We start from the raw sequence: 18,497 nt of genomic DNA on the forward strand, positions 1-18,497 counted from the left end.
TGTGTTTACGTGGGTTTCCTCCCACAGTCCAAAGTTGTGTCGGTTAGGTGGATTCATCATGGTAAGTTGCCCTAGTGTCCAAAGGTGTAGGTTAGGTGGATTGGCCATGGTAAATGCACCGGGTTACGGGGATGAAAATGTGGGTGTGGGTGGGTTAGTTTTTTGGAGAGTCAGTACAGACACGATGGGCCGGATGGCCTCCTGCACTGTGGGGATTCGACAGTTATCTGGTTCTAAGGTTTTAGAGTCTGGATGACCTAGGAAGCTGAGCCTGTGAAACTCTGCCTAAAACTGACCTGGTCCCTTTAGGTTTGTGTCACACCTATCCATGAGACATGGGTGTCATGTACTCAGTCGGGGTCAGATGTAAAGGGAGACTTTCTTCTCTCATTCTGCAGACCAATGATGCCTTAGGAGCAACATGGAACTGGCTGTACTTCATCCCCCTCATTATCATTGGCTCGTTCTTCGTGTTGAACCTGGTGCTCGGAGTCCTGTCTGGGTAAGTGCAAGAAATCTCCACACCTCTGAGGGCAGGTAAGCCACATATCATCCAGTCCAGAGGGACACTGTCCATCTACACAATACACACTGCCCTCTAGCTGCACATTAATGATGGATGGAGCAGTGAAAAGCTTCTTAGAATAACTCGCTGCACAGGTTGAAGGTGATGGAGCCTGTGCTAGATTGAACCCAATTTCTGTCAACGAGGGTTCAAAGGACAAAGCTCACCCCAAACGGTTCCTTCACTCTGACACCACAGACTGACAGATGTGTATAATGGGAAAAAAGTAACAGAAATGTGTCATACTTAGTGTGTTTCTTTAGTCCATGAGCATTTGATGGACAGTGTAGAGGGAACTTTACTCTGTATCTAACCCCGTACTGTACCTGTACTGCAGGTGTTTGATGGACAGTGTAGATAGAAGGAGCCTTACTCGGTACCTAATCCCGTTCTGTACCTGTCCTGGGAGCGTTTGATGGGGACAGTGTAGAGGGAGCTTTATTCTGTACCTAACCCATGATGTACCTGTCCTGTGAGCGTTTGATGGGGACAGTGTAGAGGGAGCTTTATTCTGTACCTAACCCGTGATGTACCTGTCCTGGGAGTGTTTGATGGAGACAGTGTTGAGGGAGCCTCACTCTCTAAAAAAACCGAATTCTGAGTGTTTGACATCGAGTATCTGAAATATTCCAATCTTAGTAATCTTATTCTTTGTGCTGATGAGCGGTTAAGATGTGCTAAGTTTTTACAGCCTTTTTAAAATTCAATACACTTTCCTGAGCTGGTCAGTCTGTGTTCACTGTTAAACTGGCCGACACTTTGCGCACCAGTTTGCCGTAGGCGTAAATGGTGATGATGAACCAAATTCTCATAAGAATCAAAATACGAGATTTGCATCGAGATGTTCCAGCGCAATTGTTTCTGCCAGTGGGGTAATGAGGTTCTGTGGAGCTTTTCAGAGACCTATGTATTATGCTGGATTTCATGTGAGATATTTCTCTTTATTAATTACAGCTCAGCAAATATAAAGAACTCATGGAGGCAAAGTTTCTGGTTGAAGATGTATTTTATTGCCCAGGCTTGGTCCACGCGCGTAGGAGAATGATTTGGGGCAGTCCAAATTATTCTAAATTGCATTGTTATCTGTATTACAATTATACATTTTTCAAAAATCATTTGCCCGCCTATTTTGCTCAGCATAGCCGAATGTGAGCCAATCATTTTAGTTTGAATCATTGACCTTGGCCAATAACATTCTACTCTCTGGCAGCATGAGAATATATAGCTCCGTAGAGTCCGAAAGCTTTTGCCCACTGTCTCCTAACAACCCCAATATGTTGGTCCATAGAGTTCAGAAGTTCTTTTCCCACTGTCTACGTAGCAACCCCTTATTGGGAAAATTATATTACTCTATTCATCTTACTATCTGGGAACCTTGTACTTTCTAAAGCCCACCCTGATAAGAGAGTTGTTTTTGCTTCACTCAGTAGCTGTATTGTTTTCAAGAAATGTGGTTCTTGCTCAGCTGTATTCCATCACGCCTTAGAGTGTCATTAGCCAAAGTTTATGCTTTTAATACAGAATATAAAATGCTTTCAAAAAATACATGCTTAAGTTCTCTAACAGTGGCTATGTGTTTCTGTGCGAACTATACCTTGTAAGTCCAGGTACTTTGTACTTTTTCTGTATTATATTCACTCTAAATTAGTCTATCTCGATTTATTAGTGTTTTTAGTCCCAGGTTGTCTTAACCCCTCTAACATGGGCTTCCATGTGATGTTGGGAAGCCCTTTCACAGACATCAGCATATCATGTGCAGGCCCCTCTGCAGCAATTGCCACCAACATTTAAAAGTCTGACTCCGGCATAAGACGTCACATTGGTGCGCTTCCCCACAGGTATTTCACTGGTGAGCTCACTTCCACAGTCTGCCATAGGCCAGCAATGAGTTCAGGACGGAGTCAGCCAAGGGCCTTGTGCATTGTGGGGGCCATGGGGGGTGTACTGGGAGCGGAGATTGTGTCAGGGTTCGGGGGGAGGAGCGGGGGGAAGGGGGGGGGGGGTTGCGCGTCAGGAGGTCTTGCAAGCCAGCAGCTATTCGGGGCACCGGGGCAGTTATTTGATTTGATTTATTATTGTCACATGTATTAATATACAGTGAAAAGTATTGTTTCTTGCACGCTATACAGACAAAGTATACCTTTCATAGAGAAGGAAAGAAGAGGGTGAAGAATGTAATGTTACAGTCATAGCTAGGGTGTAGAGAAAGACCAACTCAATGCAAGATAGGTCCATTTAAAAGTCTGATGGCAGCAGGGAAGAAGTTTTCTTGAGTCGGCTGGTACGTGACCTCAGACTTTTGAATCTTTTTACCGATGGAAGAAGGTGGAGGAGAGTCCGTCCGGGGTGCGTGGGGTCCGTGATTCTGCTGGCTGCTTTTCTGAGGCAGCAGGAAGTGTAGACAGAGTCAGTGGATGAGAGGCTGGTTTGAGCGCTGGATTGGGCTACATAGAAACCCTACAGTGCAGAAGGAGGCCATTCGGCCCATCGAGTCTGCACCGACCACAATCCCACCCCACATATTTACCCGCTAATCCCTCTAACCTACACATCCCAGGACTCTAAGGGGCAATTTTTAACCTGGCCAATCAACTTAACCCGCACATCTTTGGACTGTGGGAGGAAACCGGAGCACCCGGAGGAAACCCACGCAGACACGAGGAGAATGTGCAAACTCCACACAGACAGTGACCCGAGCCGGGAATCGAACCCGGGACCCTGGAGTTGTGAAGCAGCAGTGCTAACCACTGTGCTACCGTGCCGCACATTCACGACCCTTCATAATTTCTTGCAGTCTTGAACAGAGCAGGAGCCATACTAGGCTGTGATACAACCAGAAAGAATGTTTTCTATGGTGCATCTGTATAAGTTGGCGAGAGTCGTAGTGGACATGCCACATTTCCTTAGCCTCCTGTGGAAGTAGAGGTGTTGGTGGGCTTTATTAACTTTGGTATCGGCATGGGAGGGTCCAGGACAGATTGTTGGTGATCTGAACACATAGAAACTTGAAGCCCTCGATCATTTCCACTTTATTCCCATTGATGTACAGGGGCATGTCCTCCACTATGCTTCCTGAGGTCAATGACTAGCTCCCTCATTTTGCTAACATTGGGTGAGAGATTATTGTCGTCATACCAGTTCTTTCTTGTACTACGATGGTATCATCAGCAAACTTGAAAATCGAGTTGGAGGGGAATTTGGCCACACAGTCATAGGTATATAAGGAGTATAGTAAGGGGCTAAGGACACAGCCTTGTGGGGCACCGGTGTTGCGGATGATCGTAGAGGAGGTATTGTTGTCTATCCTTACTGATTGCGGTCCGTGGGTTAAGAAGTCTAGGGTCCAGTTACAGAAGGAGGAGTCAAGCCCTAGGCCACCGAGTTTGGAGATGAGTTTCATAGGAATAATGGTGTTGAAGACAGAGCTGAAGTCAATAAATAGTAGTCTGACATAGGTGTCTTTGTTATCTAGGTGTTCCAGTGTTGAGTGTAGGGCCAGGGAGATGGCGTCTGCTGTGGACCTGTTGCGGCAGTAGGTGAACTGTAGTGGATCCAGGCAATCCGGGAGGCTGGAATTGATTCGTGCCATGACTAACCTTTCAAAGCACTTTATAATGATGGATGTTAGAGCCACCAAACGATAGTCATTAAGGCACGCTACCTGGCTTTTCTTTGGTACCAGGATGATGGCCGTTTTCTTGAAGCAGATTGGGACCTCAGATTGATGTAAAGAGAGGTTAAAGATGTCTGCGAATACCTCCCATCAACTGGTCCACGCAGGATCTGAGTGCTCGTCCAGATACCTCATCTGGGCCAGTTGCTTTCTGTGGGTTGACTTTTGAGAAGGTTGATCTAACATCTGCGATGGTGACCTCGGATGCTGGTTCGGCCAAGACTTCCAGAGTGGAAGGCATGCTCTCGCTGACCTCTCGCTCAAAACAGGCATAGAATGCATTGAGCTCACCGGGGAGGGGTGCGTTGGCGCCGGCGATTTTACATGCCTTCATCTTGTAGCCTGTTATGTCTTGCAGACCATGCCATAGTCGGTGGGAGTCCGTGTGTCTAGCCTGGGACTCTAGCTTGGTCCAGTACTGTCTTTTGGCATCTTTGATGGAGCTCCATAGATCGCATCCGGATTTCTTGTATTGGTCAGGATTGCCTGACTTCAACACCTCAGACTTTGATTTCAGCAAGCAGTGGATATCCCTGTTCATCCATGGTTTCCGGTTGGGATTGGTATCCGAGCCCCATTGTAGGGCTTGCACTTCAGGCAGTGGCTGCACAGGAGGGAGAGGGAGGAAATTCATCAGTGGGGGTTGGAGGGGCAGGTGCATGGCTGTGGGGAGGTTGGTAGCGAACAGTAGCCTATTCCGGAGAAGGGGCAATGCTTTGGTCCTTGAAGGGGGAAGGATTTATTGACAAGGCGGGGAAGAAGCCATTTTTGAAGGTCACCTATCCTGAGCTGAAATCTTCATCTGACGGGCCTCTGCCTTGTCGAGGGGCCCTGGGACTGGGACGGGAAGCCTGGGCTGGTGGGTATCCAGTTGATAAGGCTTGTATGATCCACCACCACTGGGGGTAAGGTGGAGGGCTGCCTGTAACTTCATGACTGATCATAAGGCACAATATCAGTGAGTATACCTTTTGACTACCAAATTAGTGAGCCCACTAGTCTATTAACATTTATCCATTTTGACAGATGACCCAATTATGCCCACTTACTCAGCACTGATGTCTATGTGTGCCATTGATTACCTATCAGCAGTTAACCCTTAGAGCGCTGACTTCCCCAATCTGTGATTGGCATGGTTTCCCATCATCATTTGGTGAGAGGACGAGCACAAACACCCTCTGACAGAGCAAAGGCTACAAGGTGCAGCAGAGCACCCTGCTCCATCAGTGCCCTCCCCACACCCCCCTTTACAAGGTTACGCACACGACCATACAGTAACCCGGGGGGCAGATGCCTGCGCCTAATGTGAGAACTCAGGAGGCTGGAGGATTTCTAAAGCTGTGGCCACTCAGTCAGGCTGAGTGGGGAAAAAGTGGTGTGGGGTCTTGTCCATCCTGGGACACTGTCAGGGAATGGTCCGTTATGTGATGGCTCGCACAGTAGTCAGTCAGTATCGAGACATTGCTCCCAGGGGTGAATGAGCAAAGGGTCAAATCCTCAGTATTTCTCTATTTCTCCCCTCACAGTGAGTGGAGAGAGAGTGATGGAGCCTGTGGAATTGACATTGAGTTGCTGCTCAGAGGTTCTTTTTATGACCCAGCATCTACAGATGACGTCTGGCCTTCTGGAGATGAGTGAGAAGCAATGTTGGTGCAAACATCGCCTGTCCAAGGACATGGTGGCTCATCCCTGCCATTTCAGGAGTTGGTGCTGCATGGACTTGCAGAGCGTCCACTGCCTGTGGCTTTAAAGTTTATAGCCACCCTCAATATTTATGTGTCTGGGTCTTTCAGAGCTCTACTAGTGACCTCTGCTCATAAATACATCAATAAGGTGATGGACACACTCTTCACAAGCGCTCACAACTACATAAACGTTCGACTGGGACCAAGCTGTAAGGAACCCAAGAGCCATGGGATTCACCCAGGTAGCTGGCTGTCCACAATTGCAAGGAGACATTGACTGCACTCCTGTGGCTCTCCAATCCCCATGGTATCAGGAATCCCGTTTATCAACCGCAATGGCTTCCACTCCCTGAACATTCAGCTCATCTGCAACCACACAAAGCACATCCTCCAGGAGCATGCTAGGTTCCTGGGCAGCTTCCACGACAGCTTCATCATTGGCCGCTCTCAGATACCCGACGTCTTTGAGGGAGAATTGGTCCTTGGGACAAGGGGTACCTCCTGAGGGTTGGCTGTAGATGCCCGTATGGAGGCCACAGAGTGCAGCAGAGACCCAATATAATGAGGCTGGTGCTCACGCGTTGGTGAAACATGCAATCAAGTTGCTGAAGATGTGGTTCCGGTGCCTGGACCGGACAAGTGGAGCCTGGCAAAATAGTCACCAGAGGCTGTTACACATCGTGGTTGCGTGCTGAGCCCTCCACAAGCCGGTGCTTCAACAGGGTGAGGAGCTGCCTGAGGAGGAGATGGATGAACGACACGTCCCCTCTGATGAAGAGGACGTTGAGGTGGATGAAGGAGGTCCTGGAGGAGGAGGACGACGACGGAGGCCATCAGGCAGTGACAATGACGAGAAGGGGCAAGAGAGCTTGGGACGCTCTCATACCCTACCATTTCATGGGTGATCAGAATTACGGCCAGTGATAACATCGCTTCAAGCTGTTGTCTTTTCCTGTCTGAATCTGGTAGCACACACCCTCACTGATAGGGCTCATGTCATGGGGAGGGGGTGGTTGCCCACAGTCCCAATGTTGTAGGAGGAGACAGTAGAGACAGTGCATTGATCTTCAAAGAACTTCTGTCAATGTCTGACTCCTCTCTGGCTCACAAACTGACCAGGGTGATATGAGGGAAATGTTGCAGGGAGAGTCTCCTCTCTGCTGAACTGGATTCCTCCTAAGTTAGGAGTGTCCTTGTCATCTGAGGCAAATTCACTCTTTTCATAAGGGTCTAGCCACTGAGGTCTGTGCTGAGGTCAGACATTCACAATGACTGGGTTGAGTGGTGACCCTGACCATTGTGGGATGGGGGGGGGGCTCCTCATTACCGGGGAGACACTGGCATGATTGTGTTCAGTCACTGTGAGGGAATGCCTTGCAGAGAAGAGATGGGGGAGGCTCTGTGTGAGTATCCAGCCTTTCAGTGAAAGATGGACACTGGTTGTCTCAGTAACACTTATTGAAGAAATGAGAACATGGAGCCACAGAGCGGTTGCAATGAGTGAGATTTATTTCATTGATAGAGGTGACTTACATAGGTGCTCGCTATCTACACGTGCCTGACACTCGTGCCCATGCTGTGAAACTAGACTTCCTTAACCTTTCCAACGCAGCTGTTACATCTTGGTGTATCTCCAGGATCCACAGCAGAGGTGGAGGCAGCGTGCTCTCTGCCACGTCCTGTTGTCTGTGATGACCTTGGTAGGCATCCTCTGGATGGCTCTGGCCTGCATTCAGTGCCATCCTCAGCCTATAGGTCTGGAGCTGTTTCAGTCACAGGAAGAGGGGAGTTGGATGAGCTGGACTCATCCCTTCCTGTTCTTCCTGACTTTGCCTTTAGCACTGCACCAAGTAAGGCATGACCATATCCAGGGGCACATCATCTGGCCTCCAGCAATCCCTTGGGGGTATGGGTGAAAGCTGTGACTCCTCCTGCGACTCCCTCTGGACGGGATTGAGGTTCATAAGGAGGAGGTGTTAGCAATTCTGGAAAGGGTAAAAATAGATAAGTCCCCTGGGCCGGATGGGATTTATCCTAGGATTCTCTGGGAGGCTAGGGAGGAGATTGCAGAGCCTTTGATCTTTGGATCATCATTGTCTACAGGAACAGTGCCAGAAGACTGGAGGATAGCAAATGTTGTCCCCTTGTTCAAGAAGGGGAGTAGAGACAACCCTGGTAATTATAGACCAGTGAGCCTTACTTCTGTTGTCGGCAAAGTTTTGGAAAGGATTATAAGAGATAGGATTTATAATCATCTCGAAAGGAATAATTTGATTAGGGATAGTCAGCATGGTTTTGTGAAGGGTAGGCCGTGCCTCACAAACCTTATTGAGTTCTTTGAGAAGATGACCAAAGAGGTGGATGAGAGTAAAGCAGTTGACGTGGTGTATATGGATTTCAGCAAAGCGTTTGATAAGGTTCCTCATGGTAAGCTATTGCAGAAAATACGGACACATGGAATTGAGGGTGATTTAGTGGTTTGGATCAGGAATTGGCTAGCTGTAAGAAAACAGAGGATGGTAGTTGATGGGAAATATTCATTCTGGAGTTCAGTTACTAGTGGTGTACCGCAAGGATCTGTTTTGGGGCCACTGCTGTTTGTCATTTTTATAAATGACCTGGATGAGGGCGTAGAAGGATGGATTAGTAAATTTGTGGATGACACTAAAGTCGGTGGAGTTGTAGACAGTGTGGAGGGAAGTGGCAGGTTACAGAGGGACATAGATAAGCTGCAGAGCTGGGCTGAGAGGTGGCAAATGGAGTTTAATGTGGAAAAGTGTGAGGTGATTCACTTTGGAAGGAGTAACAGGAATACAGAGTACTGGGCTAATGGAAAGATACTTGGTCGTGTGGATGAACAGAGGGATCTGGGTGTCCATGTGCATAGATCCCTGAAGGTTGGCACCCAGGTTGATAGGGTTGTTAAGAAGGCATACCGTGTGTTAGCTTTTATTGGTAGAGAGATTGAGTTTCGGAGCCATGAGGTCATGCTGCAACTGTACAAAACTCTGGTGCTTCCGCACTTGGAGTATTGTGTACAGTTCTGGTCGCCGCATTATAGGAAAGATGTGGAAGTGTTGGAAAGGCTGCAGAGGAGATTTACCAGGATGTTGCCTGGTATGGTGGGAAGATCGTATGAGGAAAGGCTGAGGGACTTGAGGTTGTTTTAGAGAGAAGAAGGTTAAGAGGTGACTTAATAGAGGCATACAAGATGATCAGAGGATTAGAAAGGGTGGATAGTGAGAGCCTTTTTCCTCGGATGGTGATGGCTAACAGGAGGGGACATAGCTTTAAATTGAGGGGTGAGAGATAGAGGACAGATGTTAGAGGTAGGTTCTTTACTCAGAGTAGTAAGGGCGTGGAATGCCCTGCCTGCAGCAGTAGTGGACTCGTCAACATTAAGAGCATTCAAATGGTTATTGGATAAACATATGGATGATATTGGAATAGTGTAGATTAGAGGGGCTTTAGATTGGTTTCACTGGTCGGCGCAACATCGAGGGCCGAAGGGCCTGTACTGCACTGTAATGTTCTATGTTCTTCTATTTCAACATTCAGGAATTTATCCTCACTCATGTCTGGGGGGGTACTTCTGGCTGGTGGAGACACTGGGCTGGTCCCCGATGCGTCTACACAAGAAGGGAAATGACATTAATACACAGCAGGGGCATAGGATAGAAAGACTAACGTTAGCTTGGTATGATGGTGTTGTGGCTCCTCACCTGATTTTTTGGTGCCCACCTGTCCGTCGGCACAAGAGCGGTCCTCTTCCTCCCCGGCCAGCCTAAGGGCTCTTTCCTCGAACGCTGAGAGGATTTCTAACTCAGGCATTCCTCCTCCGCCCATCTCCTGTCAATTGTGAGCCAGCTTGTTGTGCAAGAAAACAGATGGGCACAGTGCAGGCAGGCCAGGGCAGATGTAAGGAGGCCTGTCACGTGTGGTTGGTGAGTCGGAGCAGGGAGGTGGAGGAGACTAGCTGCAGGGGAGATGAGGGATCATAGAATCCCTACAGTGGAGAAGGAGGCAATTCAGCCCATTGAGTCTGCAAGACTTTCTGATAGAGCATCTTAGCCAGGCCCTATCCCATCACCCCACGTATTTATGATACTAATCCGCCTAACCTACACATCTTGGGACACATTTGGGCAATTTAGCATCCACCTCACCTGGATTATGGGAGGAAACCCACGCAGACATGGGGAGAACATGCAAACTCCACATAGACACATACCCGAGGCCAGAATTGAACCTGGGTCCCTGCCACTGTGAAGCACCAGTGCTAACCACTGTGCCACCCCAAAGTGTGTGAGAGGGCGAGTGGTGACAAATAAGAAGAATATGCCCGACACTAACTCCCTTCTGCTTCCCCAGTGAATTTGCCAAAGAGCGGGAGAGGGTGGAAAACAGGAGGTCGTTCCTGAAACTCCGGAGGCAGCAGCAGATTGAGCGGGAGCTCAATGGTTATCGAGCCTGGATCGACAAAGCAGGTGAATGTCCAAGAGGTTAAGGCCATAAGATGCAGGAGCCGAAGTAGACCATTCAGTCCATCAACTCTGCATTTCCATTCAATGAGATCATGACTGATCTGACACATTCCCGTCTTACCCCCATAATGCTCAATTCCTTTACTGATTAAAAATCTGTCTTTCTTAGCCTTGAACATATTTAATGACCCGTCTCTACAGGAGACGGGGTCATACCCGCCTCACCATGTCCCGCCACAGTATGTATACAAACATGTGAATTAAGAGCAGGAGTCGGCCATTAGGCCCCTCCCAATAACCCTTTGACTCCCTTGTTAGTCAAGATTCTATCTTTAAAATATTCAATGACCCTGCATCTACCGCATTCAGGAGTAGAGAGTTTCACAAACTAATGATTCTTTAAAAAAAAATCTCCTCATACTTTAATAGGAGCCCTCTTATTTTTAAACTGTGCCCTCAAGTTTGCATCTCTTCCACAATGAGAAGCATTGTCTCAGCAACAACTCTGTCCAGCCGCCTCAGGATCTTATGTTTCACCTAAGGTAGGGACATGTTCGGCACAACTTTGTGGGCTGAAGGGCCTGTATTGTGCTGTAGTTTTTCTATGTTTCTATGTTTCTACCTCTTATCCTTATACACTTGAATGGATACAGGCCAGATCTGTCCTTTGCTCATTAGATAATGCCCTCCCATCCCAAGACTCAGACAAGAGAACCTTCTCTCAAACAGAGGTAGTAGCAGAGGCGGGTACAATTTTAACTTTTAAAAAGCATTTAGATAGTTACATGGGTACGATGGGTAGAGAGGGATATGGGCCAAATACGGGCAATTGGGATAAGTTTAGGGGTTTTTTAAAAAAGGGCGGCATGGACAAGTTGGGCCGAAGGGCCTGTTTCCATGCTGTATGACTCTATGAACTATTTTTAATGCAATTATGTCCTGATTCAAAACTGTGCACAGTATTTCAGATGTGGCCTCACCAATGCCCTGCAGAACTACAGCAAAACACCCCGACTTTCATATTCCATTCTCAAGATAAACACCAACATTGCATTTGTCTTCCTAATCACATGCTATAGCTGCAGACTAACTTGTAATTTATGTCCCAGGACAGCCAGATCTCTCTCGAGTACCAAGTTGTGCAATCTCTCTCTCCATTCCCATTCTTTCTGCCAAATTTAAAGTTGGAGACAAGTTCATATTTTCTCAATTTGCATTCTATCTGCCAATTTTTCTGCCCACTCGCTGAACCTATCGATATCCTTTTGCAGACACCTTCTTCACAGCTTTCTCTCCTACCCGTCTAGTAACTGCAAAGTGAGCAGACTGTTCAGTGCACTGAACAATTGTCAGTCACACAATCTTTCTTTACATCTCAAATGTTTTATTAATTATTAACTTACTAAACAAGAGCATTCAGAGAGTTGTTTTTAAGAACTCTTGATATTTCTGCGGAGAAGATTTGAAGTGTTAACAACATCAGGCAGAGTGACTGGCACCTGCTCAGAGGCTTCCATATGGAACCATTTGTTGGTGGCTGTGTAGTAGAGGGTGGAAGGGGAGAGGAAAGGAACTTGTTTATAGGCAGACATATTAGACAATATCTAATAAGACTAGTGCACTCCAGAGATGAAGCTCCAGTGCAACTGCTCCCCAACTCAAACCCAAACACAAACTCCATTGTAGCCCTAATCCTAATGATCCAAACATCACCTGAATGGTAATGACTCATACTCACTCTATCCCTAACCACAACTTCAATGACACAGCAGCAGTCCTAATGATCTCACCCAATCCCAATGACTGAACCCTAATACTAACAATCCAACCTTAACCCAAATGCCTCAACTCTAAACCTGACCCTGAAGACCTCCAGCATAAATAACCCAACCCCAACTTTAATGCTAACATCTGAAAGCTAAAAGGCAAACTCTAACACTCAATGCGTGAGGCCCAGTCCATCACACCCTCATACCCTCACACTTCCCACATCCATAAGATCCTGACACTCACTAACCCCCTCCCAGTAACTTTCATCCTAACACTGAACCCCCAAAACTAACCCAATTTCTAACCTTAAACAGAAACTGAGTTTTTCAATAACTCAAGGTCACATTATCAATAGTTGCGTTGCTATAAATTACTAACTGATTATGTGATATGGGATGCTGGGATCTGCTGTGCAATTTTCGACTATGGTAACTTCTTTCTGTGTCTTTTTCTCGCGCTCTCTGTCTCTCACTTTCTCCCTCTCTGTATCTCGCTCTCTGCCTGTCTGTCTGTCTGTCCCTCTCTCTCTCTCTGTCTCTCCCTGTCTCTCTGTCTGTCTCCCTCTCTGTCTCTCCAACAGAGGAAGTGATGTTATTGGAAGAAAACAAAAATGCTGGGGAGAAATCTGCGCTGGATGGTAAGTCACTCTCTGTCCTCACCCTGCCACTGGGCAATCCAGCCCTCCAGGAGGGCCACATTTACATGACAACCCCCTCAATACTCAGCCAAAGCAGGACCCTTGGCCCATGGCCACTATTTATCCAACCAACTGTTCATCCAGCAGTAGGGATACTTCAGTTTCTAGGAATAAAAGAACAAACTTCAGAAAGTAAATTAAAGAAAAAGGTTGAATAAAGAAACGTCATTGCTCCAATACTTGGGGCCACACCCTGGGCCACACAGGCTCCCCACAATTCTCATCTGCTTTTTATGTGCTGACCACCACATCATTTTGCCATTGGTTACATTGTCTACCTGGTCAGCTGACCCTCACGGCATGTTATTATTGGTTACATCATAACAGATCCAATGTTATCATTGGTTACATGATAGCATCAACTGTGCCACTGTTCTGATTACACTTTGCTCTGGATAGTGTAGAACCATAGAACCATAGAAAATTACAGCTCAGAAACAGGCCTTTTGGCCCTTCTTGTCTATGCCGAACCATTTCATGCCTAGTCCCACTGACCTGCACTTGGACCATATCCCTCCACACCCCTCTCATCCATGAACCCGTCCAAGTTTTTCTTAAATGTTAAAAGTGACCCCGCATTTACCACTTTATCCGGCAGCTCATTCCACACTCCCACCACTCTCTGCGTGAAGAAGCCCCCCCTAATATTCCCTTTAAACTTTTCTCCTTTCACCCTTAGCCCATGCCCTCTGGTTTTTTCTCCCCTAGCCTCAGCGGAAAAAGCCTGCTTGCATTCACTCTATCTATACCCATCAAAATCTTATACACCTCTATCAAATCTCCCCTCAATCTTCTACGCTCCAGGGAATAAAGTCCCAACCTATTCAATCTCTCTCTGTAACTCAGCTTCTCAAGTCCCGGCAACATCCTTGTGAACCTTCTCTGCACTCTTTCAACCTTATTTACATCCTTCCTGTAACTCGGTGACCAAAACTGTACACAATACTCCAAATTCGGCCTCACCAATGCCTTATATAACCTTACCATAACACTCCAACTTTTAGACTCGATACTCCGATTTATAAAGGCCAATGTACCAAAGGCACTCTTTACGACCCTATCCACCTGTAACGTCACTTTTAGGGAATTCTGTACCTGTATTCCCAGATCCCTCTGTTCAACTGCACTCTTCAGAGTCCTACCATTTACCCTGTACGTTCGTCTTTCGTTTGTCCTTCCAAAGTGCAATATCTCACACTTGTCTGCGTTAAATTCCATTTGCCATTTTTCAGCCCATTTTTCTAGTTGGTCCAAATCCCTCTGCAAGCTTTGAAAACCTTCCTCACTGTCCACTACACCTCCAATCTTTGTATCATCAGCAAACTTGCTGATCCAATTTACCACATTATCATCCAGATCATTGATATAGATGACAAACAACAATGGACCCAACACCGATCCCTGCGGCACACCACTAGTCACAGGCCTCCACTCAGAGAAGCAATCCTCCACAACCACTCTCTGGCTTCTTCCATTGAGCCAGAGTCTAATCCAATTTACTACCTCCCCATGTATACCTAGCGACTGAACCTTCCTAACTAACCTCCCATGAGGGACCTTGTCAAAGGCCTTGCTGAAATCCAGGTAGACAACATCCACCGCCTTCCCTTCATCCACTTTCCTGGTAACCTCTTCGAAAAACTCTAATAGATTGGTCAAACATGACCTACCACGCACAAAGCCATGTTGACTCTCCCTAATAAGTCCCTGTCTATCCAAATATTTGTAGATCCTATCCCTTATCACACCTTCCAATAACTTGCCCACCACTGACGTCAAACCTACTGGCCGATAATTTCCCGGATTTCTTTTGGAACCTTTTTTAAACAACGGAACAACATGAGCCACCCTCCAATCATCCGGCACCTCCCCCGTGAATACTGACATTTTAAATATGTCTGCCAGAGCCCCTGCAAGTTCAACACTAGCTTCCCTCAAGGTCCGTGGGAATACCCTGTCCGGTCCTGGGGATTTATCCACTCTGATTTGCCTCAAGACAGCGAGCACCTCCTCCCCTTTAATCTGTAAAGGTTCCATGGCCTCCCTACCAGTTTGCCCTATTTCCGTAGACTCCATGCCCGTTTCCTCAGTAAATACGGATGCAAAAAAACCATTTAGTATCTCCCCCATCTCTTTTGGTTCCATACACAGTCTACCACTCTGGTCTTCAAGAGGACCAATTTTATCCCTCACTATCCTTTTGCTCCTAACATACCTATCGAAGCTCTTTGGATTTTCCTTCACTCTGTCTGCCAAAGCAACCTCATGTCTTCTTTTAGCCCTCCTGATTTCCCTCTTAAGTAGCTTCTTGCACTTTTTATACTCCTCGAGCATCTGATGTGTTCCTTGCTGCCTGTACATTTCATACAACTCTCTCTTCCTCTTAATCAGTGTTACAATCTCCCTCGAGAACCAAGGTTCCTTATTCCTATTTACTTTGCCTTTAATCCTGACAGGACCATACAAACTCTGCACTCTCAAAGTGTAACAGAACCTATAGAGCTTGCATTTATATCAAGCAGATTGGATGCTACATTTCCACTTAAAAAGACTTGACCAGCTCCATTTTTATGGGTTTGAGACATCATATAAGTGCAAAATCTTATTTTTTTGTGTATAAGTAGGGATTTTGTGCTTCATGTTGTGCTTTCCTGGAACTAATACTGTTACAATTATGAATGTTAATAAGACTGTTTGGCTAAGATCAAGGGTAGTATCGACACGCTGTGCTTGGTTGAAGTCATTAAGTTACATTTTAGCTTCATTTGAAGCAATTTTTAAAAGCGACATCTTGGCCTTTTGGCTAAGATGCAAATGAGATCAAGCCTTGGAGGAGGAGCTATGCCTACTCCAATCAGCTTGGGTCATGTAGATCAAGCCCAAGACAGGAGGTGAGAGCCCTGTCTTGTCAGCTTCGATCGGGAACGTCTCAACTTGTTGAGACTCTGAATTGGACTTGATTTGATTGAATTGGAATAAAAATACAAAACAAATAAGACTGTTATATTTTCGAGCTGTGTCATGTGACCTGTTTTGAAGTCTGCCTGACAGCAAGCCTGGGTGGCTTAAAGGCTGCCCAGATTATTTTATTGGGCAGCAGGTGCAAGATTTTACACATGAAGATGTTAGGGAACTTGGGGAAATAAGTAGTGATGTCTTGAGGAGTGTACATATTACAGGGAAAAAGGTGCTGGAAGTCTTAAAGCGCATCAAGGTAGACAAATCCCCGGGACCTGATGAAGTGTATCCCAGGACATTGTGGGAGGCTAGGGAGGAAATTGCGGGTCCCCTAGCAGAGATATTTGAATCATCAATAGTCACGGGTGAGGTGCCTGAAGATTGGAGGGTGGCAAATGTTGTGCCCTTGCTTAAAATGGGCTGCGGGGAAAAGCCTGGGAACTACAGGCCAGTGAGCCTCACATCTGTGGTGGGTAAGTTGTTGGAAGGTATTTTGAGAGACTGGATTGACCGGCATTTAGAGATGCAAGGACTGACTCGGGACAGTCAGCATGGCTTTGTGAGTGGAAAATCATGTCTCATAAATTTGATTGAGTTTTTTGAAGGGGTAACCAAGAAGGTAGATGAAAGCAGTGCAGTTGATGTTGTCGACATGGACTTTAGCAAGGCCTTTGACAAGGTACCGCATGGTAGGTTGTTGCATAAGGTTAAATCTCACGGGATCCAGGGTGAGGTATCTAAATGGATACAAAATTGGTTTCTTGACAGAATGTGGAGATGCCGGCGTTGGACTGGGGTAAAAAGAGGGCGGTTGTAGAGGGTTGTTTTTTAAGCAGTTTGCCTCAGGGATAAGTGCTGAGTCCATTGTTATTTGTCATTTATATTCATGATTTGGATGAGAATATAGGAGGCATGGTTAATAATTTTGCAGATGACACTAGGATTGGTGGCGTAGTGGATATTGAAGAAAGTTATCTCGGATTGCAACGGGATCTTGATCAATTGGGCCAGTGGGCTGACGAATGGCAGATGGAGTTTAATTTAGATAAATGCGAGGTGATGCATTTTGGTTGGTTGAACCAGGGCAGGACTTAATCAGTTAATGGTAGGGCATTGGGGAGAGTTACAGAACAAAGAGATCTAGGGCTACATGTTCATAGTTCCTTGAAAGTGGAGTCACAGGTGGATAGAGTGATGAAGAAGGCATTCAGCATGTTTGGTTTCATTGGTCAGAACATTGAATACAGGAATTGGGACATCTTGTTGAAGTTGTACAAGACATTGGTAAGGCCACGCTTGGGATACTGTGTATAGTTCTGGTCACCCTATTATAGAAAGGATATTATTAAACTGGAAATAGTGCAGAAAAGATGTACTAGGATGTTACCGGGACTTGATGATTTGAGTTATAAGGAGAGGCTGGATAAACTGGGACTTTTTTCTCTGGAGGGTAGAAGGCTGAGGGGTGATCTTACAGCGGTCTATAAAATAACGAGGGGCATAGATCAGCTAGATAGTCAATATATTTTCCCAAAGGTCGGGGAGCCTAAAACTAGACTGGAGAGAGCAGCAATTTTACGAGGACAGAACATTGAATACAGGAGTTGGGTCTTGTTGAAGTTGTACAAGACATTGGTAAGGCCACGCTTGGAATACTGTGTACAGTTCTGGTTACCCTATTATGGAAAGGATATTATTGAACTAGAAAGAATGCAGATAAGATTTACTAGGATGTTACCGAGACTTGAAGTTTGAGTTATAAGGAGAGGCTGGATTGACTGGGATTTGTTCCCTAGAGCATAGGAGACTTGGGCGTGATCTTATAGAGGTCTGTAAAATAATGAAGGGCATAGATAAGGTAGATAGTCTTTTCCCAAAGAAAGGGGAGTCTAAAACTAAACGGCATAGGTTTAAGGTGAGAGGGGAGAGATACAAAGGGGTCCAGAGGGGCAATTTCTTCACACAGAGGGTGGTGAGTGTCTGGAACAAGCTGCCAGAGCTAGTAGCAGAGGCAGGTACAATTTTGTCTTTTAAAAAGCATTTAGACAGTTACATGGGTAAGATGGGTATAGAGGGATATGGGCCAAATGCGGGCAATTGGGATTAGCTTAGGGGTTTAAAAACAAAGGGCAGCATGGACAAGTTGGGCCAAAAGGCCTGTTTCCATGCTGCAAACCTCTATGACTCTAAGCCAATGGCAGAAGTATGTGTGCTAACAGTGGATAGACTGTGAATATCTAAAGTCTCAATGTGTTGAGAATGTTGGTTTGTAAACAGTTGTGCTTTAAAATATAAAGTAAAAGAGAGCTAGGGTGTCAAAGATAGCTAATTGGCATTTCCACCTGGCTGCAAGGCCCATGTGATTCATGGTGCCACGTAGATAGCATCTGAAAGGGGAAGGGTCTAAGATATCCCCGAAAACTCACAGACACGATCAGACTGCCAGGATCCAGGAGAGGGAGAGCAGAGAAGGAGAGAAACCTTGTGTGACAGGTTCTCATTCTGGAGCTTAATTCAGCCTTGCTGTGTGGGTATAGTGCACACTGACTCCCTTTCAGTTCCATTCTCATAATGTTCATTTTGTGTTAATGTGGAGTACACAACAGCCCCACATGTCAGAGTCAACCATCACCACATCGTAACTGGGATTCCCAAGGGAATGCTT

General features: G+C 46.2%; 1 protein-coding gene across 1 annotated transcript in view; it reads left to right on the forward strand.

Moving 5' to 3' along the window:
* LOC144497727 (putative voltage-dependent R-type calcium channel subunit alpha-1E) overlaps nt 1–18,497 on the forward strand; it is a 319,684-nt gene that overhangs the window by 101,708 nt on the left and 199,479 nt on the right. Inside the window, exons 7-9 of the mRNA XM_078219167.1 lie at nt 399–502; nt 10,295–10,410; nt 12,758–12,814. Coding sequence (XP_078075293.1) covers nt 399–502; nt 10,295–10,410; nt 12,758–12,814 — 277 coding nt within the window. The remainder of the gene's footprint in view (nt 1–398; nt 503–10,294; nt 10,411–12,757; nt 12,815–18,497) is intronic.

The sequence above is a fragment of the Mustelus asterias genome, chromosome 8 (assembly GCF_964213995.1).
Source record: "Mustelus asterias chromosome 8, sMusAst1.hap1.1, whole genome shotgun sequence".
In the NCBI taxonomy this organism is placed as follows: Eukaryota; Metazoa; Chordata; class Chondrichthyes; order Carcharhiniformes; family Triakidae; genus Mustelus; species Mustelus asterias.